Here is a 27,932-nt window from a genome sequence, read left to right as displayed (position 1 = left end):
AAAATTTGTCAAACACTGGAGTTCGCCCGGAGTTGAGGGTTCGCAAATCACATGCAATTTTCGTTTCACCAAGTTCAAGGCAAAGTTTTACTCTGTGATCAATATCAGCTTCATGCTGACCCACGGCTGTTATAATCGCCCCTGACCGGAATTTTAGTTGGAGTAGAGAATTAACAACTATCAATTGACGAGATCTCATAGGGCGCGTGGTTTTGTGCGAGACTTCGATCATCTGCTCCGTCAGTGGCGGCAAACCTGACGTTCCAGGACATATTTGGGGCGGCTGACTCGCCAAATATGGTCATTACCATGAAATTTATTGTAATAACTGGATTCCGGAGATTACCGAACGGCTAAAGGCCTGAAGTCAGCCTCCTTGTGTTTAGCGATCGTCTAGAAAAATGCATTTTCTCACAGTCTGAACGTCAATCTTTCCAACACATTATGCGCGGTATTCAGGTGAGCTGATTTAGTGTACTGTATTTTTAGAGCTTTCTGTAGACATTAAACGTAATTGAACACTGTAAATGATAATTGTTCGATGTGATTTTGTATGTGTACGATCGTGTCGACACACTAGCATGTCTTCGGAATTTAATTTGTAGCTTCGGAATTTTCGTAACTGTCGGGTGAATGATCGTGATTGGCGGACTGTATTGCAATGTCACCATAGTCACCGCGTCTGTTGCTGTCTTGTTGCCGTACCAAACGGCGCCAAAACTAAAATTTATATCGTCAGAGATAAACGATATGGCTTCCCAAAAAGACCTTGAGGGGCATTTGGCGTTTATTGCCGCATCGTGCAGAATTTGTGGAAATAGACACCACAGTACCAGGTACGATTGTAAACAGTACATAAAACAGTTGCGGCATACGTTTCATATTGACATAAACAACGATGAACTTTCAATACATCCACCCTCCTTTTGTAAGAATTGCAAGCGTACTGTTGATTATAATTGTACGAGAGCAACTGGCAGCTACATGCCGCGGACAGTGGTGACAAAGTGGAAAAAGCATCCCCGAAATGGTGAGTGCAACTTTTGCTATCGAATGTCTCGACCCGGGAAGAAAGCTAAAAAGGCAAAACGAGGACGCCCAAAGTTTATTGAGGCACCGGCATTTGGTGACACTAGCACAGGCTTGCAAACAAACAACAGTAAAGGTGATGAAACAGTACAGACAGAAACTAAAGGTGCAGAAGATCTGTTGACAATGATACAGTCAAAGGCAGGAAGGAAATTCAAGTGTACTCAGGAACTGTCATCTCACCGGTTTGTCGATGACATAACAAGTCAAGAACTTGAATGCCCCATCTGCAAGGATGTTGTAGATGAACCTATTCAAGTTCTGTGCACTTCTCCTCACACCTTTTGCTCACCATGTCTATCCCAGTGGCTTAGTGTGTCCCCAACATGTCCAGTTTGCAGGGTTGACATAGACAAGAATTCAATTATGTCAATTCCTGTCATATTAGGAAATGCATTGAGTGCATTACCCATAAATTGCGACAATGCAAACTGGGGATGTACATTCGAAATGCCACTGAAGGATCTTGCAGATCATGTCAGCATGTGTCAGTATACAAAGATCGCTCATGACCATGATTATCAAAAAAGCAATGTCCCAAGTCTGCATAGCAAATACACCCCCAGTGATATTCAGTCTGATGGATCTCAGGATGACAACGTATCATCACAACCACCTGAGATGGTCCAAATATCTGCACAACAAGCACTGTCTGCTATTGCTGACAGTGCAGAACCAATTCATAACCTGGTAGGTTTTGATGCTGCTGCAACAAAGATAATTAAAGCAAAGTTGGAACAAACACCAGGATCAAGAAAGGGTGCAGCTGTATCATTCAAAACAAGGTCCAAGGTAAGAAAGAATGCAAATCTGTTTGTTGATGAATTTTTGAATGATTTTTGAACTGAGGTTTGAATCTGCATTTCATATACTAACAGCAATATCAGAATTAACAACTATGCAATTGTTGTACCCAATATCTACTGCATGATAAAATGTGGTCACCCAATATCAGTCATTTTATTTTTTTCTTCTTTGCAAGCCTTTTCACATGATGTACATCCCAAGGGCATCTAAAGATACAACCAGTGTATCCACGCGTACACAGGCACAGAGAGCAGTCATTGTGGAGAAGACGAGACAGACAGCTGCAGGTGATAAAGACTTGGGCAAACAACTGAGAAAAGAACTGGACAGATTTGGCGATGAAGAACTTACTTCTCTTGGCCTTAAACCTAATGTCCCTCCTGGAGCAGGACTAATGCTCAAAACAAGTTTATCATTACCATGGAATAAGCTTAGAGCACTAAGAAGGTAAGCTGTAGTATACCGGTAGTTGGAAATGGTTCAGGATAGTATGAGGAGCATAAGATATGATGTTTTAATAGAGTAGGTTTTGTTTATTCACTGGTTTGTAGTACATGAACTTGTAAACCTGCACTGTACTGTTGACAACTGAATTGAAGTCTGAAATTGATTTGCATGGACAAGTGTGTTTGACAAACTATGTTGATATGCCAATTTAGGTGGTTTCAATTTGTCCAAGAAAATAGGGCAAGACACTGACACTAGTTCAATATATGCATGTATACAAAAGTACAGCTATTTTTATTTAATTTTGTTTCATTTTATTTGTACTTTAAATTATACTGATTAAAATATTGAACCTATGTTTTTTATGTAATGTATTGGGAATGACAATATTGATCACCAGTGTTTGTATACAGAAAAAATCACTTTAAAGAGTTCAGTTCATCAATATTAATAATGTAGTTGAGATAAAGACAATATATCTCCCATGATGATAGATACAAATATGCAGTAACACCTTTCTCATCCCCAGATGGTTAAGACATTGGAACATACGCATGCAGGGTGAGCAGAAGGACAGGGATACTGCAGCACAATTCTGTTTGCCTCTCTCAGCACATAGACTCCCTTTCACATTTTCAGTGAGGGGACTTGATGGCAAATTGAGCACAGAAATTAGATTGGCTCCATTGGTCTGTGTAGAGAATTTTGTGGATACTGTTCTAAAGAGACTTGATTGTCTGGAAAGGTAACATTCACAATAACTATCACATACCTTATACTGATCTATTTTTTTTTTGATTTTCAGATTTATTGGTCATTCATTTCTTTCATTCACTTTTGATTGTATTTAAAAAAAGATACATTCTGTATTACAAGCTGTTCATCTGTTCATTTTTAACCCACTTCTTTTCAGGTTCATCTTGTGCTATTTTGCCAAACAGTTAGAAACTACACATTTTACACATTGATGTACATGTATATTTACCAAATTTTCTTCCAGTTTAAATATCTTGTACATTTGAAACCTCTAAAATCACTGCTAAAACTGACCTGGCCTGACAAACTTAAATTACTCAGCCCAATAAACCACTGTGTACTCATTGGTTTCATTGACTTAACCTAAAAATTAAACTGAACTAATTTTGACTGACTTGGCATGAAAATATGTGATGTGATCACATGTATTTTTAAATAGCGTCTAATTTTTCATATGTAGTTACTGCAATAAAGCCTCATGAGCTTTATTTTTTTGAACTTCAAGAAATATTTGGAGTGTTCAATGTATTTGTACTAATGTGCTTACCCTTACTCTACCCATAATACATCAATAAATTTTCAAGCAATAGGTATTTGAATTAATGTATGCCATTTATTCACAGCTTCACCCACAATGGAGGCAATATGCATACATCTTGAAAATGACACAAGGCACAATGATGTACCAACAAGTTACACATAGTGTCTCTTTAATGTCAAAGTACTTTGTATTTCAGAGAGAACAAACTTACTTGGCAACACAGCACTATTCCATCTGGAGAAATATGGTGCAAAGTTGGAGGTGACAAAGGAGGTGGCAGTATGAAATCAGTTTTTCAAATATGTAATGTTGCTCACCCTAATTCCATTGACAACACAGTTATCTGGAATATTTATGCAGCACCTGATTCCAGACATAATCTTGAGGTTGCTTATAAACCAAACTTAGACCAAGTCAACTCACTGGAGTATTTTAAATGGAAGTGAGTACATCCTAGCTGTAAACTATTTGTTACTAATATTTCAACAGAGAATCATTTTCTGCAATGTTGTTTTACATGTGAACCAATTGGAAATGATGCCTAAGCTAAGGCCAGTGTTTCATCCAGGATGGTATCAATAGGGGCATTTTCCTCCTTTACCAGAACATTTAGGGAGATTTCACCAGTTTATGTGTTCTACTTGAATCTGTATGGGTGACAGACACCATTTCATGGGGGGCTGGTCCCCGCTTGACAAATTACTAGGGGGGTGCCAACATGTCAACGTAGGGGAATCCTCCCATCCCACTCTCCAGGTGAAACACTGCGCCTAGACTGTATTTAAATTATAGATATAGATCAAAGTGGATTGCTATCTGTATTCAATTGTCACAATGCCTTTCACACATATTAATAATATGTGTTATTACTAACAATTTTACCCCCAGAGACAAGAAAATTGTGCCATATCTTTCTGGTGACTATGAGTATTTGACTGTCAGTTATGGATTATCAGGAGCCAGTGGTAAGTTAAGCAATTTGCAAGTAAAAAATCTTTGTAAATTGACTATGTAATTGGTGGCTGGGGCATATTTGGTTTGTGTGTGGATGAGAATGTATGTATATACACACTCATAAACACACACACACACACACACACATATACAAACACACACGTTGTGTATGCCTAGACATATATTTGAGATCTGTACAATAATTTCATTTCTGTGCATTTGTGTGTAGGGAGATATTTCTGTCTCTGGTGTACAGCTACCAAAGAAGAAGCAAAACTAGAGCCAGCTACCAGACCAGACATACAACTACGTTCCCTGGAACAGATCAAAAGTGACCACAGAGCTTACATTGCTGCTGGGAGTGACAGAAGAAATGCTTTGAAGTTTCATAACTGCATCAACCACCCCTTATTTGATGTTCCATTAAACAGGGTCAGCATTATCATATTTACTAACCATGTATCTCCAAATAATTTGGCCTTTTTGTCCCATTTCTCTTTTTAGAGATCTTAACTTTTGACTTTTGTTCAGTTTTCTTCCCTGTGTGTCAACTACAATTTCATATTCAACTCATTTAACTTTCTTGAGTAAATAATGAGCATATCAACACAGGTTGTGCATGTACAACGTCTGCGCATTTTAGTCTCTGCTTTGCAAGTGTTTTATCTCCCGCTGGTCGGTTAGTATTTTACTGTATTTGTTTTAACTTTGCTCTTTATTTTAACGAGTACTGTATTTTCCGCTAGTCGGCCTATTTTTACTACAATCAGTGTATTGTTTTTAGTTTATAGTGTGTAAAGGTATTTAAGAACCCTAAACAGTGTTCACACCATTTTACTTACCTTAACCAGGTTCTAGGCTAACAATTGTGTGTTGTTTTTTTAATTATGTAAGGAACAAAATATGTACTTCTTATTGCTTTAGAGTTCTGGAACACATAGCTAACAATAATGTTTTTCTTGTAGGTTGCAATTCCAGGCCTTCATTTAAGTCTTGGAATCTACAAAAGATTCTTTGACTTGCTAGAAAATGCATGTGCTGAACTAGACTTGAAAATATTCTGTGATCTAACAAAGGAAACTGAGATAGATGAGCCTCTCCTGAAACCAGCCCATTTTGATCAATATGTGTCAATGCTTCATGAAGCACTTGACTTGGAAAGGCAAGCAGAATCTGATGAGGCAAAGGCTACAGCTCTGGAGAAAGATATTGAGCAGAAATTGCTTGATGATGACAGTGACGATGATAGTGATGATGGTGGGCTGTCACTTGCTGCCATGTCCAGGGCATCACATAAGCAGGAGAAACTCAGAGCTCAGGCGAAATCCAAGGTTAATATTGCATTTCCTCAAAAATGAATATCTTAGGACTCCATTCATTTATTTTTTTTACATTGTGGCTTCACTTTCCCATATTGAATTTTTAATCTTCATTGACACAAAAGCTATTTTTCCTACACACAGAGAGAATCAGCAGCAAGCATAAAAGAAAAATTACCAAGAGATGCAGGCTACACTGTCAGAGGTCTTGATAGGGCCCTTGGTGAAATACATGTTCACAGGCAGGCCTACCATGGGAAGTCCTTTATTGGAAACCATGTTGACAAATGTTGCAAGGTTCTCATTCTTATTACATAATTTTTGCATTTGATGTTTGATTTCAAATGTATTTTTTAAATTTATCTTATTTCACATCTTAAATGATCTCAAACTGTGATTATTTCTATGTGAAATGATGGATGATTTGATTTATAATCATTCACATATGAATTGATAGTCAGAATGATGTTATGAACATGACTTGTACATTAGAATAGTTCATGTACTTTCTAATGTAATGCTATTACTAACAAGACTTGTCTTTCCCTCATTTTCAATACAGGAAAAAAATGTGGATTTCATAGTTGACAGTGTGGTTCACTGTACTTCAAATGTAGCACCAGCTATGGTAGATGATGCCAAGGCCATAAGGGACAAGTTTCAACCTTTACTAGCTCTCTTTGCATCATGCCACAACACATATTCACTTTCTAGACAGTTGACTAGAGATGAAATTGACACACTTGGTGAATATATTATCATTTCAACACATGTCTATTCTTTTACAAATATTCAACTAACCATGTTTTACTTTTTCATTTATCTGGCAGTTCATACATAGTTTCACAACAGAAGAACACAGGCATAAAGCCTGGACTCTGCATGATGTATTGTGTTGTACAATTAATAGAAATACTTTTCTTTTTTGCAACAGCCATAGTTGGTCGTTACTTTTTTATCTTGTTCCATTGAATGAATCATACTGGTTGTTGGCTGATTTTGCAAGTTTTGTTTGTCTCTTACACAGTGTAACCTTTCTCAACTAAAATTCAAAGCTGCCCAGAAAAATATTTAATTTTCAGCTGCATTTAATTTATAAGTATTAAAAGATATGATTTCCTATGGGTAAGTATGTTATATAAAAGAAAAGAGATTCAATAAAGATGTGTTGCAAAGTTCAGACATAGTTTCACTTTTTTTGTATTTATTAATATGTACACTGTTTTTAATATTTATATTTTCTATGAGTTATAATTGATTACTATTGAGGCATAGTTTGATAGATTAAGCAAAAAATATACTTAGCACCTCTTACAGCCTAAAATATTTTTTCCAGGTATCAACATCAGAGCACTACTGGAATATTACAGGAGTAATTTCCCAAATGAGTCTCTCTTTCCAAAGCTACATATTTTGGAATGTCATGTTTTGGGGCAAATTAAATCAACAAATATGGGTTTGGGCTTCCTGGGTGAACAGGGTATTGAAGTGATTCACCATCAGTTCAATCTTTCAGAGATGAGTTATTCATCTATGCCAAATGATCTGGAGAGACTGAAGTGTATGGTCAAAGATCATCATATCAAAACTCACCCGGGAAATAAGAAGCCACCAAAAGGAAGGGATAGGGTAAAGAGAATGTAATTTTTTGCAATGCTCAATGTGTGTTTGAAAAATGGATGTAATGTAAATAACTCAATGTTGTCATGTATGTTTCATGAAGTTAATAAATGATTGAAAATAAAAACATTTCTTGTGTTATTTTGTTGCAGTTGGAAGGGTGCAGGGCCTAGGGTGCAGAGTTTTGATGTGACACTCTGACAGCATTCATAGTAGGACAATTGAAAATAAAATGACAGTCACAATAAATAGTGCCAAAGTAAAACGTGGAAGAAAACTGGTATGCAATGGATATTTAAACGGTTGTTTTTGAAATTCCAATAATGCAATTTACTTTTTACAGTGCAGGCTCTCCATGAGGTTGATAAAGTTTATAATTAAAAAGGATACGTTCACATTTTTAGCTATAAGAGCATGTATTTGAAATTAAAAATACTTAAATTCAGGTAATTGATGGAGAAAAAAGTTAAAGGTTTCCTGAGAATGTGTATATTTCAAAGATATTCTTCATATACAAAAGCTATGCGACAGCGCCCTCACGCGACGATAAACGGGAGATTCCTAGGTAATGTTTGTGTGTTCGCACTTCTGTACTCCAACTAGAATTCAGCCCCATAACATATGTGGACTTAAGGGAGCTGATGAATCATTTGTAAGGAGACGATAAATCTCTCTCAAATGCATTGGCTTCACCTTTGCTATGGTTCCAATTAAATTCGCAAACTCTCTCTTCATTTGTCTTGTGTGAAACTTTGGTGCAAGTGTCTGGATTTCAATACTCAGCTGAGCAGTTTTTGTCTTTGCCATTTCAGGGCTGACATCTGAGGGTTCTTTCCACAAATAGTACTGATTACCCACACCACCTCCAGGTGCGTATGTGTACAATGCTGTCTTAGTTGGCAACCCAGTCTGCTTCAGTTGTTTTATTTCCTCATATCTTTTCATTCTATCAAACGGTAAGATCTCGTTGAGGAAAATAAACTGAAATGGATCTTTGTCGCTCAGGGCAGATATGATTGGCTCACAGGATTGTGCCATCCTCACAGAAGATACAGAAGACACAGGCAGGTTGAAAATACCAACTGAATCGTCCAATTGTCTCACCTGAATAAATTAAATAAAGAGAAATTTTAGTTCTCTGAACAAGAAAGTATTAAACACAATTGTATTTGTTTTACTTTTTGCTTGTATGAATACAATAAATTAATAAGTAAGTCTACATGCAAGGGATTTCTTTAAAGATATTGAGAAAGTGATTCACAAAAATTGTATGTTGTATATTTCCCAACTCTACAAATAAGACATTAAACATGTAAATAAAAATGAAAGATATTAACAAATATAGCTTACTGGATGCTCTACTTGATGACGACGGGATGAAACTTTTAACTGTTGGCTAAGGTAGGTTGCCTTTTTGTTTGAAAGATAATGCTATAGATTTTGTGGCTTCGTTGATGGGTCGCCATTCCTCCCTATTGATCCAATTCTAAAAAAAAATGAAGAAATATTATGAGTTGACATACACAACGAAACATTATCGACAAATTTTCCTAGCTGCTAAAATAAGCTATATCATCACAGTAAAGACTAAAGTACAGCCGTCTCCATTCTTGCATAAATCAAAATTCATATGTATTAAAATATGACTATACCTCTAAAAACTTCACTGTGTAATCTTGCCTGAATTTGTTCATAGACTATATGTTCAAAAATTATTCAGTCAACAAAAACGCATTACCACAATGCACAAGAAAGAAACAATTATCTACATTTTTCAATACACACATTAAAATATTGAGCCCTACCTGCTCCAGAATGTTGAAAAGCAGCTGTGCTAGGTTCCTGAGTTCATCCCCTTCCAAGCTTTTCATCACATGTCTATGAGAGGCTGGTATGTTGTATCCTTGAAACATATCGTACAAAGAGGGAATATGACACTGCTGCAGACTGAGTTTCACACGATGAGGTCCATTAACCACAACACATCACACGTTACCTTGATGAACTCGTTTCCAATACTGCTGACATCACATCCGAGATTTTTCTCTATTAACCAATTGACCGTATCGTTATGAAGTTTAACTTTGGCATTTAGTATGTTCAATTGCTTCAACGAAGGCCAAACTTTCTTCCGAGCTGAGGCCATTCACACTTTAATGCGTTCTATATGGTGATCATCTTTCAGAACAAATTAGTCGCCAGAAGGCAAGACACCATGAGACGAATCCTTGTATAGTTTAGATAGTGTCGTTGATTCAAAAATGTCTACAAGGCCGAAGGGCCTCAGGATCTTTGACCCCTAGGTTATTTGGATGGATATTAACATCTCAATGCCTTGAATAGCGGCTACAAAAGCTATAAATTACATGCCATGGCAATGGAGGTCAGCCATAGTTGTTTCTGGCATGCATTTCGAGGATGTCTTCTAGGAGAAACTACCCGCACTCCCTGCTCAGTACGTGCTAATGAAGCCTGCCTGCTATACAATGGGTTTGGGGAAAAGTAAATAATTGTGAACAGGGTAAAAAAGCCTAAAAATAGAAATGATTGTGAACTGTAGACCTCGGAGCACGCCACTACACGGCGGCGGATGAGAACTGCTTGGAGACTATGAAATTTTTAAAAAGTCTAGACGCGCACACTTTGAGGTTACGCGTATGCTGACCAGAAAAAAATCAATTTTTGGCCTAACACTCAGGTGACGCAGCATCATGAGCCCTGCAGCTTCTGCTTAGTGTGATCATCTGCTGTGAATGAGTGACAATCCCCCTCCGTGCCAGTGTATGTGTGGAAATGGGAGGTCTTCCATCTTTCTGTTTGTGAATTAACGCCCTTTGTCTCCAGCTTTCCAGGCCTTTGGCCGCTCATGCTGATGACCCTAAAGCACCATCACAGTGTCTTCACCCGTCTTTGTTTTGATAGGCTAGGCCCATGCAAACCTGCCGAGCACGTCAATGATGGTCATCTTGTAGCGGTACCCTCTGTTTTCCAGGGCGTAATCCTTCATCTACAGAAGGTATGTCTGCAACTTTTCATCTCTTCTGGTCACAAAGAATTTTTTCAGAAGGTGCTTTGCCGGGCTGGCCTGTGAAGGGTGTACATGTAGGTCAGCTGCTGTGATAGCCAGTCTTGAACTTTATGAATGACCTTCACTGCATGTTCTTTTGCAATTCTCTAAAGAGCTGCCACACCTCGAAAACCCCTCTGCTTGGACATCAGAAATCTCGTCTAGGTGCTGCTCAGCCTCAAGTGCTGCCTCTGCATTGCTGAGCACCATCATGCTATACCAAACTGTGCAAGGGAAATCATTTAAGTCGACGGCTGGCCCTCCTAGTCTGTAATCCATAGCTTGTTATAGCTGAGGTTACTAACTTGCTTGAGGGGCATCGTGAGGGTGTTTCTAATGCCATAGACCAATTTTTTGCCGATTTCTCTGGAGCACTTCAGGGCAGGATTTGCAGATATTCTTTCAGGGAGGTGAAGGTGTGTGCCCACAGGCCTACAGAGGAAATTGGCCAATCACTGCGGGACGAACGTATGCCTGAATGTTTCGTATTCCGCGAAGCATATATTCTACCTGAGAGCGCTTTCGGCGGTTGCTAGTGACGACAGCGAACATTGTATCAATTTATTTTCAATAGAATATTGATCGAAATCTGGTGGCGTACCGGCTCATGTGTCAAGGTCAAATGATTAATATGTCCACATAACCCGTATATATTGACTTAGATAGCATAAAATCAACGTATCCGTTGGTTTCTTGTACTTAGATGGAATCGTCGACACTTTTTTTACAGTTTTGGCAATGCGTTTATGTTCAGCACATTTTGGCGCTCTTTGCAAGTTTGGCGCCATTGTGAGCTAAGAATGACCTGCGAGTGAGCACGACAACAATGTATCAATTTCTGATAAAAGAATATCGATCGATAACGTTCACTGCACGATTACTAAAACTCTATCGTTTTACTTTTTTAAGTTTCCCTCTTATTTTCATGAAATGAGAAGTTAACGATCGTTTGGCTGTTTACTGTGTTTTCACCTATTTTTTCATATGAATAATTATCGCATATGTATTTTCATAATTCCTTCATGAAATTACTGCCAAAATATCATAATGGAAACCTCAACATATGAGAAAATTGAATCTGCAACTCTCCATCAATATTAAGCTGTGCAGCGTGGAAATTCGGTGAATTTAATACATGGCGTCAAAGGCGGATTTGACTCACTGTACGCGTACACAACGTATGTGTGGCAAAAAATGACACGCTAATACGAACAAAATAGAGGGCCTTTGGTCGGCAGTGAATCTCGCTGTGTAATGTTGGCCCTATCGACCACGTTACAATGGGCCACATACTCCTTGACATGGATGAAATCTGCCCTGCTATGGCTCTCTCAGCATTTTTATCCACAATCACATTTTAAACTAAAGTAGGGGAGCAAAGCTGTAGTCGTCGCTTGAGTCGATCTTCCAATCTTTCTCCAGATCTTGGAAGACATTGCCTGCGGGTTTTATTTTTAGGTGGTCATCTTATCTGGCAGCCCAATGCGCAAATTCCACAGAATAATCCATCATTGCTGTGAAGGTCTTTTGAAAGTCTTAAAATTAGTACTGTTTGAGTTTCCAAAGTCTTTAAATAATACGTCTGTGACTAGATCCCATATGTCGGACTGAAAACTGTGCTGCTCAGTATTTATACTTAACCGGTGTGCGGGGTATAAAAGACCCAAATCATTGAAAATTCGAATTCATAATGGTGCTTAAGTGACAACTGGCAATAGCTGGGTAGACTGCTCCATAAAATCGATCAAAACGATTCCAAATAAAATTATTGGCAAATCATAAACACAGACTGTTTCATAAACACCTAGGCCATTCAGGTATCCGCAAAGTTTCACAAATTTTTTTTAAAACTACAACGATAAGGGGAAATTGCTTTCAGCAGAGACCAAAAACGGGGCCAAGTTTTCCCTCCTCAGTGGATATCGGCCAACGCCAGCATCTTAAAGACATTATTAATAAAGGTATGGAAATCGACCCCAGGGCCTAGGAGTGGCACATGTAAAACAGTGTGTATCTTTGCGTCAGAGGCGGAAAAAACTATGAGTGTATCTGTTTATCCAGGAAATCTTAATCCCGACTGCTATGTTTGTACGCAAATAGAGCCCTCGACGTTAGGGACACAAAAAAACAACACGAGGAACAAACAGGCATTGGTTTTGAACAAAATCAATGTATCCGGTACTTCACCGATGTCTGCAACTCCTACATGAAAATATTCGTAGCTTGACGCACTTTGAACATAGCTCGTAACAAGGGACAATACAAAGCCCATGGAACTACGTGTACAATTATAACAGCCACTCATGTACCGGTAGTTCGTGCATAGTGAAGATTTTTCAGATCAATAACTTTGACGGATAGTGGACTCACCTTTCCTACCGCAAGCCAATTGTTATCTTACTCGATTGAGCACAAAATTTTCGAAAGGACTGTTGACGCGGTGTTTACAGTTGTTACGTGGTGGCAAATCCCAGTCGAATCGATGACTGCTGTGTAAACAGTCACTGAATAAACTGTGCACGCATTTACGAGCCATGGATATTTTTACCGTTTTTAATCAAAAACAGTCCGTATACGCGTATGACGGTGACAAAAACAACACAGGGAATCTGGCGGACGTTGTTACTGAATTACTTTGACAAAAAAAATCACCTAAATGCCGAACGATGACCATACAGAACTCTGCAGGTTTCTGGACTAAACGACCCAAAACCGACCGGATATCAGTCAACTGTGCCGGGCTCGACGTCTACTCTATCAGCCTTAACTCAAACTTTCGCTCCAGACATTTTTACCCAACAAACTGGGAATATACTAAATTTACTGTGAAAAAAAATTCAAACTGCGTATCGTATTCAAAAAATCTTACCGGGGCCATGGAGCAAATTAAAGAACCAACAAACCCCAACAGAAAAAGTGGTATGATCATTAGTGTGCAAGGTCGCTGTATTATATGTCAGGAACACAATTGGAACTACTTTGTGATTGTAAGATCTTGAGCATTTTGTTATAATCTATTTAAGAATCATCAATCTAACAGTGTTTTTGGGTGAAGATGGGGGCAAATTTCATAAATTATTGATAATATCACAATCATCAAATACATCTATAACAAATTTTACATTTTTGTCTGGCTTTTCGCACTCTCAGGAAAGGAGAACCCATTAAATGTAACTGATTTGTCAATTTTTGTTTAGGTTTAAGTCAAAATACAAATTCCCTTTCCAAGGTTGATTTGTAGGCATTTGCTATTCTCACCAAACGATGCATGATAAAATTTTAAATTTTCGATGGGAAAATGGCCTTATAGCTCTACCAAAATCAGTTCTGCTGTAGTGTATGTTTTTGTGAACTTTTTCAAATGATTTGGTAGATATTAAGAAAATGTCTTGTACATTTATTTATTTCATATACAAGGAAATGAGATCTGGTAAATTTGCTAATTAATGCTGGAAAATTTAACAAAATCACTGAACTATTTCAGTCCTTCCATTAAAAATGAACTATTTTTGGTAGATGCAAAGAAATGTAATCAATATCATCTGTCTGTTGAAACCTTAAAATATTAACGGCAGGAACCAACAGTTTTTGTCTGGAATTTTTAGGGACTGTACATAAATGTCTTTGCAGCTTTCCGGGACCACTCCGAGGAGACCCTAAATCTTTTAGAGACCACACTGACTTGACCTTGAAACTTTCAGGGACCAACCAGATGAATCCTTGAAATCTTTAGGGACCACCTAGATATGACCCTGAATATTTCAAGGACTATCCTGGTGTGACCTTGACACTTTAAGGGAACACCCGGATGAGTCTTGAAACTTTCAGGGACCACCCAGATGTGACCCTGAATCTTTCAAGGACTATCCTGGTGTGACCTTGAAACTTTCAGGGACCACCAGATGAGTCCTTGAAACTTTCAGGGACCACCCAGATGTGACCCTAAATCTTTCAAGGACTATCCTGGTGTGACCTTGAAACTTTCAGAGACCACCCGGATGAGTCCTTGAAACTTTCAGGGACCACCCAGATGAGACCCTGAATCTTCAAGGTTTATCCTGATGTGACCTTCGCTCGTCAGCTTGTGCATTCACAAGCATTACTTGGTAAGCTAACAGGCAGAGGAATCACTGGAAAGACTTGGTTGAACTTCCTGCACATAAGCGTCAATATTCAGCACCTCGAAGTTAAGATTATGTAATGGCTTATCCTGGCGTCCTCATGTCTCCGATGTGTGACCGGTCGGCCGGCGCTGAAACACGTCTTTGCGTATTTATCACGCGACGAGATCTACAAGGCATGTTCTCCCTGGCATAAATGTGATGAACTGGGCAGTGGCTGAACCTTCAGTCGATTTAGACAAGCAGTCTTGACGATTAATGGTAATGTACTCGCTTGTTGAAGTATGCTGTCGCTAGCTGATGCGCCGCTGGTCTTAACAGTAAACAATTCACAAACAGGGACACCTAGGGCGCATCGCGCGATTGTGTAAGGTCCCTGGTAAGGTACATGTTGCTCTTTTATGCTGTAAAGTTTTCCCACCGTTTAAAATACTGTGGTTGAATGTTAAAGTCTTCATGATAATTTGAAGATGTAGTCAATGATGCTTTTCTCGTTAAGCGAGAAACCGAATCGTACACCAACTAATATGGTCCTTCCTAATTAACATAGTAAAGGTCACGGGTCACATTGTTGTGAGACTCTGCATTGTTTCAAGTCGAGTGTGTAAACGTCGCGACGTTTGAATGAATTTTGTCGACTGCACTAATTCCTTCATCGAGAAAGGTTACCGATTCTGAGTGTAGGATGTCCATTACCCCAATTATTTAATGACAGGACTACATGGAAAGCAACGGAATACTGGATATCGCCGATGAATTTGATGTCTGTTACCACGGTCCTTTGTGGAGTGACAATGCTGTTCCCGATCTAGACAATGATGTCAGCAACTGTGATCGTAGCATGAACATGACTAAGTCTATGAGTCCTTGAAACTTTCAGGGACCAACCTGAGGTGTCCCTGAATCTTTCAAGGACTATCCTAATGTGACCTTGAAACTTTCAAAGACCGCCAAGACGAGTCCTTGAAACATTCAGGGACCACCCTGATGTGTCCCTGGATCTTTTAGAGACCACTCTGATGTGACCTTGAAACTTTCAGGGACCACCCGGATGAGTCCTTGAAACTTTCAGGGATCAACCTGAGGTGGCCCTGAATCTTTCCAGGACTATCGTAATGTGACTTTGAAACTTTCAGAGACCACCCACACGAGTCCTTGAAACTTTCGGGGACCACCCTGTTGTGCCCCTTAATCATTTTAAGGGACCACTTAGACATGACCCCTAAACAATTTTTAAGGACTGGCCTAGAGAGGCACTTTGAAATAGTAAAGAACCAATCAGATATGGTCCCGAAACCTTCAAATGCATCCAGGTCCTCTAAACAATACAGCAATCATCAAGTTTTGACCTTTAATCTTGACATTTTGAAGAATGAGTATCAATGAGATGAATATCCTTAAAAAATTGTCAAAAAGGATAAATTTACAATTTTCGAAAAGCAGGTGGCTTTAAATACTACAATTTTTTTTATACTACTTAAACATTTAATTCGATAATTTTATTTTGATATTTTCACTAGAAAAATTGATAATTACTAAATGCTTTGAGAAAACCCTCTCTTAGAGAGCATATACTTTGACTTTTACTGTTCATCTTAGTTCCAATTGTGTTCAGGTTAAAAAAATTCTAGCTTTGAAATTTCTGGACAGTACAAAAGGTGGGGCATAATTAGACAAGATTACGACCAATGTGTTACCGCCGATGGTACATAACGTACTGTTGATAGCAGGTAGTTCGGTGTCCAGTGAGAACACGATTCCCAATATACCACGGTTGTTGATTTGAGCTGCCTCCGATCGTACATTTTCAATACAAAGACATGATATCAATAATTTTGCGAGATTATAAGTACCTGCTGTCTTCTCGCTAAATAGCTGCGATCAAGATCATTATGATAGAAGCAATTGACAGCCGAACACCGTCTTGCTGTTCCTATACACAACGTGTAAAAATGGGTTATTCCTGCTGAGAAATACGACAGCAAATATTGCAATGTGAATTCCATCTGTGTCTATTTTATCATGGTCACTGGACCATTTCTGACGATTTTTACAAACAAAGAATCAGTTCACACTCATCGTGGGAACACATTGCTAAGACGTTTAAAAAATTTTCATCACATGAAAGATTATCGTAATCCCGTTTCAAAGATGTGGGATATGTATAATGGGTTGTTCATCTTGAAAATCCCGTACAGCAGCCTCTCAATACAAAATGATTTTTCTTCTGAACAGCTTCCCGACAACTTTACAAACACACTCAGGTCATCACATGACGGTTGTAACCGTACATGTGCTGCCGCCAATGGAGAATCAAAAGACTTCAAATCAAAAGTAAAAAAGTATAGAAATATCAATATCCAAGTAATGTAAAACAGTAATTTTGATAGGGTCACCTTTATTGTATATCATAAAAAATCTCCAGGCCACTCAGAACAGTGTAAGATTATGATCTCATTCCTTCGAATACTACACTCACACGGTAGGGAAAAAATGGGAACTCAGATCGTTATATACTGCTTCCGCCAAGCGAATCCGCATAGCTAAGGACGGTAAAGTGACCATAATTGTTATTGCTTGTCTCTGTAAATTTGCCGACTATTCATTAGTAGTTGTCGAACTTCTTGAGGCTGTCCGAAAACTACTTCAGTGAATGACGTAAGTTTCAAGAAACCTGAGTTCGAACGCAATATCGATATGGCGATAGCAAATTCAGTCACAGTCAATCAAGGAAGAACATACAATATTAATCTGCGAATTAAATGAATCCTAGGTTACTACGAAAGTAAAAAAGGTAATGTTGTGCCCTTGTTGGAAAAGGAAAATTGATTAAGATTTCAAAAAATACGTCAGATAATTTAGAGCAATTTAGTAAAAAACAAGCTGAGAAAAACCTATAGAAAGACCGACAGCACGGCGATCTTCAGATCTTTCATCAACGGTCAACATTGATGCTATAATCTATGTCAAGTGTCTCTTTTTGGTCAAGTCCGACAGAGATGAATTGATCACGATTAAGTTTCATCGCCCCGACCCGACAGGAAATAATGTAGCTCATGGGCACCTGTATAATCGTGGCATGAACGTATCCAATTGCCGTCCACTGCATTGGCCTTTGACCATGCATAGCCAGCAAACAACGGTTTTGGACGTCACGAGAGCATTTTGTCTGCAGTCTGTGAGCGGTTGAGTGATTTCGGTAGGCTGCATAGATCTGGTTGATTTCGGCCGAAAACAGTTAGAAAAGTAGTTTTTCGTGCTCCGTCCAAATAGGATCCGCATGTTGCCGGTTTTGTCCATTGCAATCAACAGAGCTGTGGTGGGAGGCCGTATAACGCCGGGAACACAAGGCATCGTATGCAGGGCTAGGCCACAACATACTTCCAAAAGAGATCTATCGTAAAATATCGTACTGCAGGTCAACATACACAACACCATTGATAGGCCTACAGGTACACAGATCAACAAAAAAAACAGATGAGCAATCTGCTTGAAACCATGAAGTAGTCCGTTTGTGTCTGAACTCATCTGAGGCCCTTGTTCAGTAACCGTTGGTCAAGTATTTTGCTCAGTAGTAAGAATCGTTTATTCATTGTCGACATCGTAATCGATCTGATGGACACAACAAATGTTTGATCGTTTGTACCTTTGCGCGTCCCCTCGTGATTGGCAGATATTTGAATGCTTTCATCTATTGTTCTTTAGACGCTTCGAACACAGCATCGAAGCAGTTTGGGCATCAAAACGCAACTTCAAATAGAAAAAATGAGAGAATTTCGCCAACAAGGTGATGTCACAAGTATTCACAGAACGTAAAATGTTGGAACAGTGCTTTAATTTACACCATTGTTGTTGAAAGCTCCAGATTTTCGGGAGCATTCGTTGACTCTGCTATCATGTGCCACTCATGTTAGATTATGAATGCCCAGGGAGATAGCGGGTATTTATAGGCTCCCCCTGCCTTTAACAGCCGTATGTCTGCGAAGGACACATTAGACTATCTCGATCACGCAATAATCATCGGGGATTACGTGCAATCCTTCACATCTGCATCAGGTCTGCGATATGATCACGAGTATCAGAAAAAGCAAGCAGTGGACTCAATCGCATTGGGCTCTGTCGACCTGCACCTTTCACTGTATCATCTTGATAAAAAAGACACTACTCAAAAAAAGGATGTTTCCTAAAAAACCAACAAAAGGCCGACCGCCGACTCAATGGCATGGAGATCTGTTTCGACTTCCAAAATCAAACCGGCTGCCAACAGTCATCCTGTTGCTTCGCGCACGTTTGCATCGAGGAGGGCTGTCACACAGACCACCCACAGTGATTCATGCTGATCTTTTGCGATCTAGAGGGTGGACATGACACTGGGTATAGGAGTGCAGTAACACTGAACTTTAATGAACAGCCATACTGGAAGAACTAAAAAATACATCTCAATGAGTTCTGACGTCATGAGCCTCACTTTGGCATCAAGACTGATTAAAGATGTACTGTCCTTACAAACTCATACAATAATGCAACACCCTTTCTCTTTTCAAGGCAAAAAGACATTGTCCGGCTAGTCTCTCTTTAAGTGTAACGTTCATAGAATACTGGTCAAACAAAACACTGAAATTTCAAGAAAGTGAACATGAAGCAAAACACAAACGAAATGCAATCAGAACATGCATGTCCAGAGAATGCAGAGAGCTGGCAATGTTCAACAGCTATTTGGTATAGTCCTTCAAGTAAGCAGGTGATTTAATAACACGACCACTTCTAGACTTTAGGAGTACAGCACTAGGTGTTTGGGACCCCATTGAAGGTACTGACAGTGCTGGACGTACTGGTGTCTTCTCACAGTGTGGTGACTGTATCGGCTTTGACACACACAACATCTGAGGTTTCTGTGCAGGCAAGTCACACAGAGTACTTGCAGTATTTGCCGGTGTGAAAGAAGTAGTGCACGGCTCAGTGGATGCTCTATCAAATGATGGCTCATTGGCTTTCTTCAGGTGCATCCTGTTGCATCTATATGTGGCTTCTGGCGTTTCCACTTCATAGAATCTTTCATCTAACCGACGAGAAACAACTGCTTTACGCCATTCTTTCTGACCAAGGTTAAATGGCTTCATACGGAAGACATCTCCTTCGTCTAAAAGTTTCAGGTCACGAGCATTTCTGTTGTAGTACATTGCCTGTCTCAGCTGTTTCTGCTCCATATTTCCTCTCTCTTGTGCTGCGTTTACAGCTCTTGGCTGAAGCGAGTTAGCTTTCATGGGCAACCATGTTCTGGTTCTTCGGTTCATCAAACGTTGAACTGGACTTGAACTCATCCCTTGTGTTGGTGTGTTGCGCTTGTCCAACAATGCAAGGTATCTATCACTATGTGCCTTTTCAGATTTCCTCAGTATGTTTTTGCTTTCTTAACAGCTGATTCGACTTTTCAATTTGCTTTGCTATGGTGTGGACTAATGATCACATGGTCAAAGTCCCATTCCTTTGCAAAGGCTGCAAATACGTCAGAAAAATATGTGGGCCATGTCTGATAAAAGTGTCTCAGGTATCCCATGACGTGCAAAATGACATTTCGTTGCTCTGATTACTGTTGCAGATTTGGTATTAGGCAATTTGTCAAGCTCATAGTATCACTGTAATAATCAACAGTTACCAGGTACTCTTCATTCTTGAAAGTAAACAATCAGACGCCACCTTTTGCCATGGATGGTGAGGAATTTCATGGCTCATCAATGTTTCCTTGGGCTGTGAAGTTTCAAACAAATGACAAATTTCACATAATGATATGTGATTCTTGAGGTCAGAGGTCAGTCCTGGCCAGTATAGACATTCCAAAGCTCTGCGTAGACAACCATTTATTCCAATATGGGATGAATGGATGCGTTTCATCATATCACCTCTTAGACTCAGAGGTATGACGACTCTCTCCCCTCTAAAAATGAGACCATCTTGAACAGATAATTCATCTCTCAGGTTAAAGTATGGTGAGACCTGTGTAGGAATCTGGTTCTTGTTTTCAGGCCACCCTTGTAGTATCACACTTCTCAGCATTTGCAGAGATTCATCTTCTCTGTAGCATTGCGGATCTGTGTCAGACACTCTTGTCGTATTGGCAGGAAGCTTACCATGTTGCCTTTGTTCAACACAGTGTTCCTTGGTAGTAGCTGAGGTAGGTACGCTCTGACAGTGTATCTGCAAGATACATTTCTTTGCCTTTTTTGTAGACAATGTTCACATCATAGTTCTGCAAACGAATCATCATGCCTTGCAATCTTCTCGGAGCTCTTAGCGCTTTCTTTTGTATCATTTCTAATAGCTTATGATCACTATATACTATGGTATGACGGCCATAAATGTAATCATGAAACTTCTCTAGGGCGTAGAAAACTGCAAACATTTTCTTTTCAATTTGTGCATACCTGACTTCAGTCGCTGTCAAAGCTCTGCTGGCATATGCGATGGGTCGTCCTTCTTGCATAATTGCCGCACCAAGGTCAGATTGGCTGCTGTCACACTGTATTTCTGGGTACTTTGCGGGATCATAAAACACTAACACTGGTGTAGAAGTTATCAGCGACTTGAGCTGAGTGAATGCTTGTTCCTGCTTCTCACTCAAGTGCCATTCAGTATCACTATGAGTCAGCTGTCAGAACGGCTTCATCACATCTGATACGTGTGGGAGGAAGCCGCTTAGGTAGTTTACCATTCAATTAAGTCACTGAACATCTGCGGTATTCTTAGGTCAGGGCATTTTAGTGATTGCCTCAATCTTTGCTGGGTCAGCTTTCAAGCCCTGTTTAGTCAACAAATGTCAATGAAAGGGAGTCGTTGGACATCACAGTTCAAATTTATCTGGGTTCAGGCTGATTCCCTTCTCTCGACTTCTGAGTAGGAGCTTCTCCAAGTTAGCATCATGGTCAGGATCGCTTGTACCTATGACAAGAATATCATCTGCGATGCGAAACACTCCAGGCAAACCCTCTAGAGCTTGGTTTAACCTCTTCTGGAAAATCTCACTGGATACCTTCAGACCAAAAGGTAGTCTGAGCGAACGATATCTACCGAATGGCGTGATGAAGGTAGTTAACAGACTAGACTCCTCATCAAGGACTAAGTGCCAATACGCTAATGACAGATTAACTTTTGTGAACACTTTAGCGTTGGACAACTCTTATTGCTGAATATATCTGGATATCTATTAAGTATTTCTTCCTTGTTTTTAGCTTTTACAGAGTTGACTGCTTTGAGCTTTCTCTGTGTAGAGAAAGTAATTTCATCTGTTCAGGTCGTACAGAGACCAAGTAATGGAGTTAGGTTTTCACGGACTATGACAAACTCCACTGAGTAATTCTTGCCTACTTTTTGGTCACGCACTTAAGACGAGATGTACCCAACTGTTTTACAGTTGTGCTGTTGCACATGACAAGTGTATTTTCACAGAAATTCATTCTCTGGTTCATTGAGGTAATTTGCAGGCAAAATATTGACTGTAGCTCCTCAGTCCAGCTTGAAGTTTACTGGCTTCCCATTGACAATCATTTCAGAATCAGCTTCTTTATCGTTAGTGCTGATTGCATTTACTTTAACAGTGCTCACCCCCTCAGGCTGATCAGAGTCACTGGTTCCATCAGTTTCATGAATAGTGTGCGTCCTGTGTGACTTGTTTCATTTCTTCGCAAAGTGGTTTCTGCCCTTGCAAGACTTGCAGGTCTTACACCAAGCTAGACATCTTGTCTTCTGTAAGACATGAGAGTAGTAGTCGGGTCGGAAGGTAGGGTTCCCATGCACCCCATGGATGTATGTTTTTAACCTACATTTTTGAATCCTTAGGGTCTATATTTAATGAATTTTGATGTTCCCAAAATCAAATCGTGTCCCATGGGGTTCATTCGGCGCCATCTTTGACGCCAATCTTGGCCGCCATCTTGGATTTCACGATGGGTAGGGGTCACGTATCTACCGCTCGAACGAAATTACAACATATGGGGTAGGGGTAATGTTTCCCTTTCTGCTCGAATTATGAATTACGAAACCATATAAATGTTATACTGTTTAAAGCTCTGAAATTGGCCATTCCAAACATGTATAGTTTTATTGGGAAAAGTCCGTATTTTAAAGTTACAAAGCTTATGCCTTTCAGTTTGTGTAAATTTTAAATGATTTTTTAAGAACGAAATTACAACATATGGGGTAGGGGTAATGTTTCCCTTTCTGCCTCGAACCATGAATTACGAAACCATATAAATGTTATACTGTTTGAAAGCTCTTAAAAGGGCCTTTCCAAACATGTATAGTTTTATTGGGAAAAGTCCATATTTTAAAGTTACAAAGCTTAACCTTTCAGTTTGTGTCAATTTTAAGTGATTTTTTAAACAATTTAATATAAGGGGCAGGGGTAATATTTCCCTTTCTGCCTTGAACCATGAATTATGAAACCATATAAATGTTATACCGTTTGAAAGCTCTGAAATGGGCCTTTCCAAACATGTATAGTTTTATTGGGGAAAGTTGCATATTTGAAAGTTACAAAGCTTAAGCCTTTCAGTTTGTGTCAATTTTAAGTGATTTTTTGAACAATATGCACAAAACAGTTAGTCCGTTGGCCAGGTATCGAAATCATCCCCTCTAAGGCATTTTACCCACTATGATTTTCTGTTAGCTAGTATTCTCAGCTGTCATAATCTGCTTATTTCCCATTTAACTGATGGTGTGTGAGAGTGTAACGACTTGTTTGTGAAGGGCTGTCACGCCCTCGGTAGTAAAATAGGAATGGGTTAGGGGTAACATATTTACCGCTAGTCGGAAACAAAAACAAAAAAGTACCATAAACAATACATTCTTAGAAAGCCCAGATATAAGCATTTACTTTTTTGATAATTATTCGACTTTAGATGGCGCCAATATTCCGTATGTACATGGCGGTCAGCAGCTGAATCATTCACATAACGAACGTTGATATGGCCTGAAACTTCGGTAAATTCATTCAAGCAAACTCTTGTTTGATTAAGTTGATAGTTTTCCTTTCTTTTTTATTTCGAGTATTTGCCATGGCATGACTGAAACGAACCTTGAAACGAAGGCTGTACGATATTAGTCCGAGCCTGAGCGTGATCTGAGAGCAAACAGATCCGCAGATAATGCGAACGATCGCAACCGTTACCAACAGACTCATTATGCAGAGCCATGCCCCAAAACGCCCAACCAAACTTGGCACTAATCATGATCCCAGTCCATTTCGAGCCGGGCTTTAAGGGAAGTGCGGTGGCCTTTGAAAGACCCTTTGGTTTGATTTTGTACCGTAGTATAGGAAGAAAACCCGACCTGTCGTCGTTGCTGTGAATGTTTGTGTTGTTTTTAGCCTCTTTTTTTGCCTATTTGAAGAATCGTCTTTGCAGCCTTCCATCCTGCGTTCTGTGTAGCGAGTGTCTTCGATCGCTCTCTTAAGTTTGTGATGTACAACTGTCTTGAGTCCCGGTGCTTTATTGGGTGTAGAGGTAAATAGTTAGAGATCAGGGTGATAAATTGGTTGCCGCAGTGTCTTTCCAGGTGTTGCCACTTTTGAAGGAATTCAACACTCGGTATTTTGGCCTGGTAAGTATTCTTTAAGGTGTACCTGTAGGCTACGTGGTACTGAATAGGGGCCACTTAGGTTTCAACACATTCGATACTCTTGGCTTTCGCTTATACCCCGTTGTATGAGTAACTGGGATCGGAAATGGGAAAGGCTCAATTAATATCCATCTTTGCTAATATTAATTCTCGCTTGGCTTACAGATGGCCACCTCTACTTGTTTCGGTGAAAATTTGATTTTCAATTGGACAAAACATTGAGTGTGACTTTCTTCTGTATGTTATTTAGGCCTATGAAAAATATGAAAATTGCATACATGTTGTTGTCAAATATCTCAAATCTTAGATTTTAAGAGATAGGCTAAGGCTTCCCTGTAATCATACAAATGAGTTAAATGGGAATTTATTGGAGTAGATTACAGTAATCGAAGAGAATGGTTGACACTATAGAAAGACTTATCTCGGATTGCGGGGACGTAACTATAAAAGAACAGCACAGAATACTTGCCGGATGTATTGACTGTTCATGTATAGTACAGGCTACTACAACATGGAATGTAAAACATACAAATCAAAGAAGTGGCAAATTTCTCAACTTTTCACAAAGTTTATATTCCATCATTACTATCAGGATTAGGATTTTCCTAATCTATAAATAAGCTATTACTTGATTACACCTTGATTCAGCATGACTAATATTTTGCATTTGCCACGCAACCAGCCATGCCCGTCCCTGGGATCGCGAACAATGCCTTTAACGAAGCTTTTGAACGCTTTTTGTGAATTGTGTAAGAATGTCCTCTCTGTGGAGTATAATGTGTGAAGCCGTTGTCTAGCTCGCTTGACTCTGATGATTATGTTGACTTATTTTTTCTCAGCTGCTAGTGGCTGATCTAGCTCGAAAGTTAGATCAATCTAGTCTCTCTGATCATGCTGGTGGGAATGGTATCTTCAAGCATTGACCCTAAAACATCCGTTTGTAGGGTCTTTGTTTCAAAGACGTCAGGGTCTAACATTGGTTAAATGTCATCCATGATAAGAAACTAATGATAGATTCACTCACAAGGCATTTTAAACATTGAGGTGTCAATGGGAATATAAGCCTTTTTAGTCATTTTCTGAGGTTTGTCTCGCCTTCTTATTGCTTGGTGTAGAGAGTGTTTGTTCGCCTTCTGTTTACTATTTAGTTGCGTAATTTGAATGCGTTCTGTGACATTTGGCTTTTCGGGTTTTAGTTCCAGAATTATTTTGCATTTGAATTTTAGTACCCAGTCGAAAATGTAATCCTAATTGGGAGTATATAGTGTTCTGCGTTGTTAAATAATTTCGAAAAATTGGTTATGATCTCTTGTTTTCTGGTAAGGAAGGTAAAGTGTTGTCGATCCATCTTATCTTATTATGGAAAAGCTATATTGTGGATTAATGGTGATTGGTTTTCAGCGATAAAAGATTCTCTCGTGTTCCCGTGTGGTATTAAAAGTAACACTATTAATAGTGAGCTCTGATTTGCACAGACGGTCACGTGACTGTGCATGTATTTACGATATACTGTAAAGTTGGCCATTCCTATCTCCAAAGTGGGTTTCTTTACATTGTTTGTATTTTCATCACAAGTTTTAATATACTGATATAATATAGCGATAAAAACACCCCTATAAGTTGGGTACACCACTCGAGCTCGGTTTTGACCATTTCACTCCTTATACACACGACTGAAGTTCGTGCGTATATGTTGTTTACCGGTCGAAACCGTGTGGTATCCTTTCAAAGGCTTATATATCTCTCGCGATACAATTAAAGAAAAGGGATTGATTGTTGCTGCTGTCATATCAACTTTGCATGACGACTATGACATCCAATTTAGTGTTTGTGGGTTTGGAATATATAATTTTTGACATATTATAGCTGTTAACTTTCTTTCCCTAATTTGAGTTATTGAAATGAGTAGAACGTCTTTTATTAACCACCACTTTAGCTTTTTAGTGCTATTTAATGCCTATGGAGTATTTTTCTATGTTCCTTTTAACAAGTAAATGTCAGTAAAGTAACACAAACTTTTGAGTTTAGGCATGTCACTGCATAATTTTTGAGTTTACCCCATCAAGCCATAGCTGTTGGAAAAACAACTGCGTTAGTGTTTCAGAGATATGATATTTATGTGGCTTCCTTATTCGCTGCGTTTGGTAGGAGAGGAAACATTACCCATACCCCTATCCCTTAATAGTCAGGCGGTTACATGAAAATTGTGCACTTTTGGTTAAAAGCATGAAACTTGGCACAGTTGTACATCAACTATGACGAACATTTCTGGATATGGATCCAAGTCGGAAGCGCCCTCTGGTGGTCAAGAAGGAAACTTAGTTTTTCCCTTTTATTTATTGACGTATCTTGGTCAATTTTATCAAATATGCAGGAAGAATCACTGATTTCATGTTTAATACTGTAGAAATTTCGTTGATGTGATATTTGCACCAGTACTTGATATATAGCTATGTAATTATCGCCCTCTATTGGTCAATAAGTGAAATAATTCCGCCATTTTCATTCTTGACAAATTTAGGTCAACTTCATATTTGAAAGGAAGCTTGACTGTTTCCTGGGTTGATATTTCGCTGAAATGATATTTTTCAAGATCATATCCCATTTAATGTAACTTTGAATGATTGTTCAGAATATCAATGTCCTATTATCAACCACAGGCTCATTGTATATTACTTACTCAAGCGTAAATACTGAATCATTTGACACAGCTTGTTGCTTGGGTGCATGTTGTTATTGCTTATTGAATTCATATCACGACTGAAGTTCAACGCAACTATTGTCAACAATAATAACGAAACCATCAGATAAGCAGAAGATGTGTATCGGTTGAAATCAGGTTTCTGCATGTGCTGATGGGAGGTAACAGAGAATCTATAATTATATAGTGTAATGAGAGAAAAGCACGTAAGAGTTACATTTCTGGATTTACAGTACTCGCGATTTTAATTGGCACAGGGACAGAGTCACGAGTTTGGTTTTTTGTGACTTGGTCATGTAACATTACTTTGAGACTATTTTGAAAATGATGGTATGTTGCCTTGTTGAAATTTCCTAAAAGTAGCTTAAGTAGCTGTTAAGTTCAGATAGGTTCGTAAACATCATTTAGGGCCTTTGATAATAATGTTATATTGCCTTGTAGGAATTTCATAAAAGTAGCTTCAATATTGGTTACATTTGATAGATTCAACAATCTGGTTTTATAAGCCGAGTTAAAACCAGTGTTTTTATGCAATCTCATTTTCTTCTGAGTGCACCTTCGACAACAAAATTCTGTAGAGACTTTTCAAACATGTTAAAGGGCAGACGCTAGTCTCATACTCTTGACACCGTTAATCTTTTTTTGTCTGTGACTAGACGAATAATAAATATTTTCGAAGTATATCTTTGTCAAATTGCACCAAAAAGCGTCAAAATTGGTTGCTTGTTTCAAAATTGTTATACGTGAGGAAAATAGCCCCCTCTTGAACTCTGTCTGTGAATGAGTGCCATCTTTATGCCATTTTGTTAAGAAGATAAATATCATAGCGCTTAGAGGGGCATCAAAGTGGTCGTAAGACAACGTTTCTCCGTCTAGGATAGACATTTTTCTTGAAAAT

General features: G+C 38.9%; 1 protein-coding gene across 1 annotated transcript; it reads left to right on the top strand.

The window, feature by feature from the left end:
* The first annotated feature begins 124 nt into the window (after positions 1 to 124).
* LOC139127214 (uncharacterized) lies at positions 125 to 7,387 on the top strand. Its single transcript, XM_070693122.1, has 8 exons — positions 125 to 1,881; positions 2,072 to 2,343; positions 2,873 to 3,088; positions 3,837 to 4,082; positions 4,529 to 4,605; positions 4,824 to 5,026; positions 5,560 to 5,925; positions 6,058 to 7,387. The coding sequence occupies exons 1-8, from the start codon at positions 634 to 636 to the stop codon at positions 6,229 to 6,231; spliced, it is 2,802 nt and encodes a 933-aa protein (XP_070549223.1). The 5' UTR covers positions 125 to 633; the 3' UTR covers positions 6,232 to 7,387.
* The last annotated feature ends 20,545 nt before the right edge of the window (positions 7,388 to 27,932 follow it).

The sequence above is a fragment of the Ptychodera flava genome, unplaced genomic scaffold (genome assembly GCF_041260155.1).
Source record: "Ptychodera flava strain L36383 unplaced genomic scaffold, AS_Pfla_20210202 Scaffold_29__1_contigs__length_4469600_pilon, whole genome shotgun sequence".
NCBI classification, from domain to species: Eukaryota; Metazoa; Hemichordata; class Enteropneusta; family Ptychoderidae; genus Ptychodera; species Ptychodera flava.
The sequence above is the reverse complement of the archived record's forward strand: the minus strand, read 5'-3'. Positions and strand labels throughout refer to the sequence as shown.

Excerpts from the sequence above, each read along its gene's own strand:
- LOC139127214 (XM_070693122.1), top strand. The coding sequence starts at position 634 with ATGATCGTGATTGGCGGACTGTATTGCAATGTCACCATAGTCACCGCG. Across the intron at positions 1,882-2,071 it reads CATTCAAAACAAGGTCCAAG|CCTTTTCACATGATGTACAT; the intron begins GTAAGAAAGAAT and ends CTTCTTTGCAAG. Across the intron at positions 2,344-2,872 it reads AAGCTTAGAGCACTAAGAAG|ATGGTTAAGACATTGGAACA; the intron begins GTAAGCTGTAGT and ends TCTCATCCCCAG.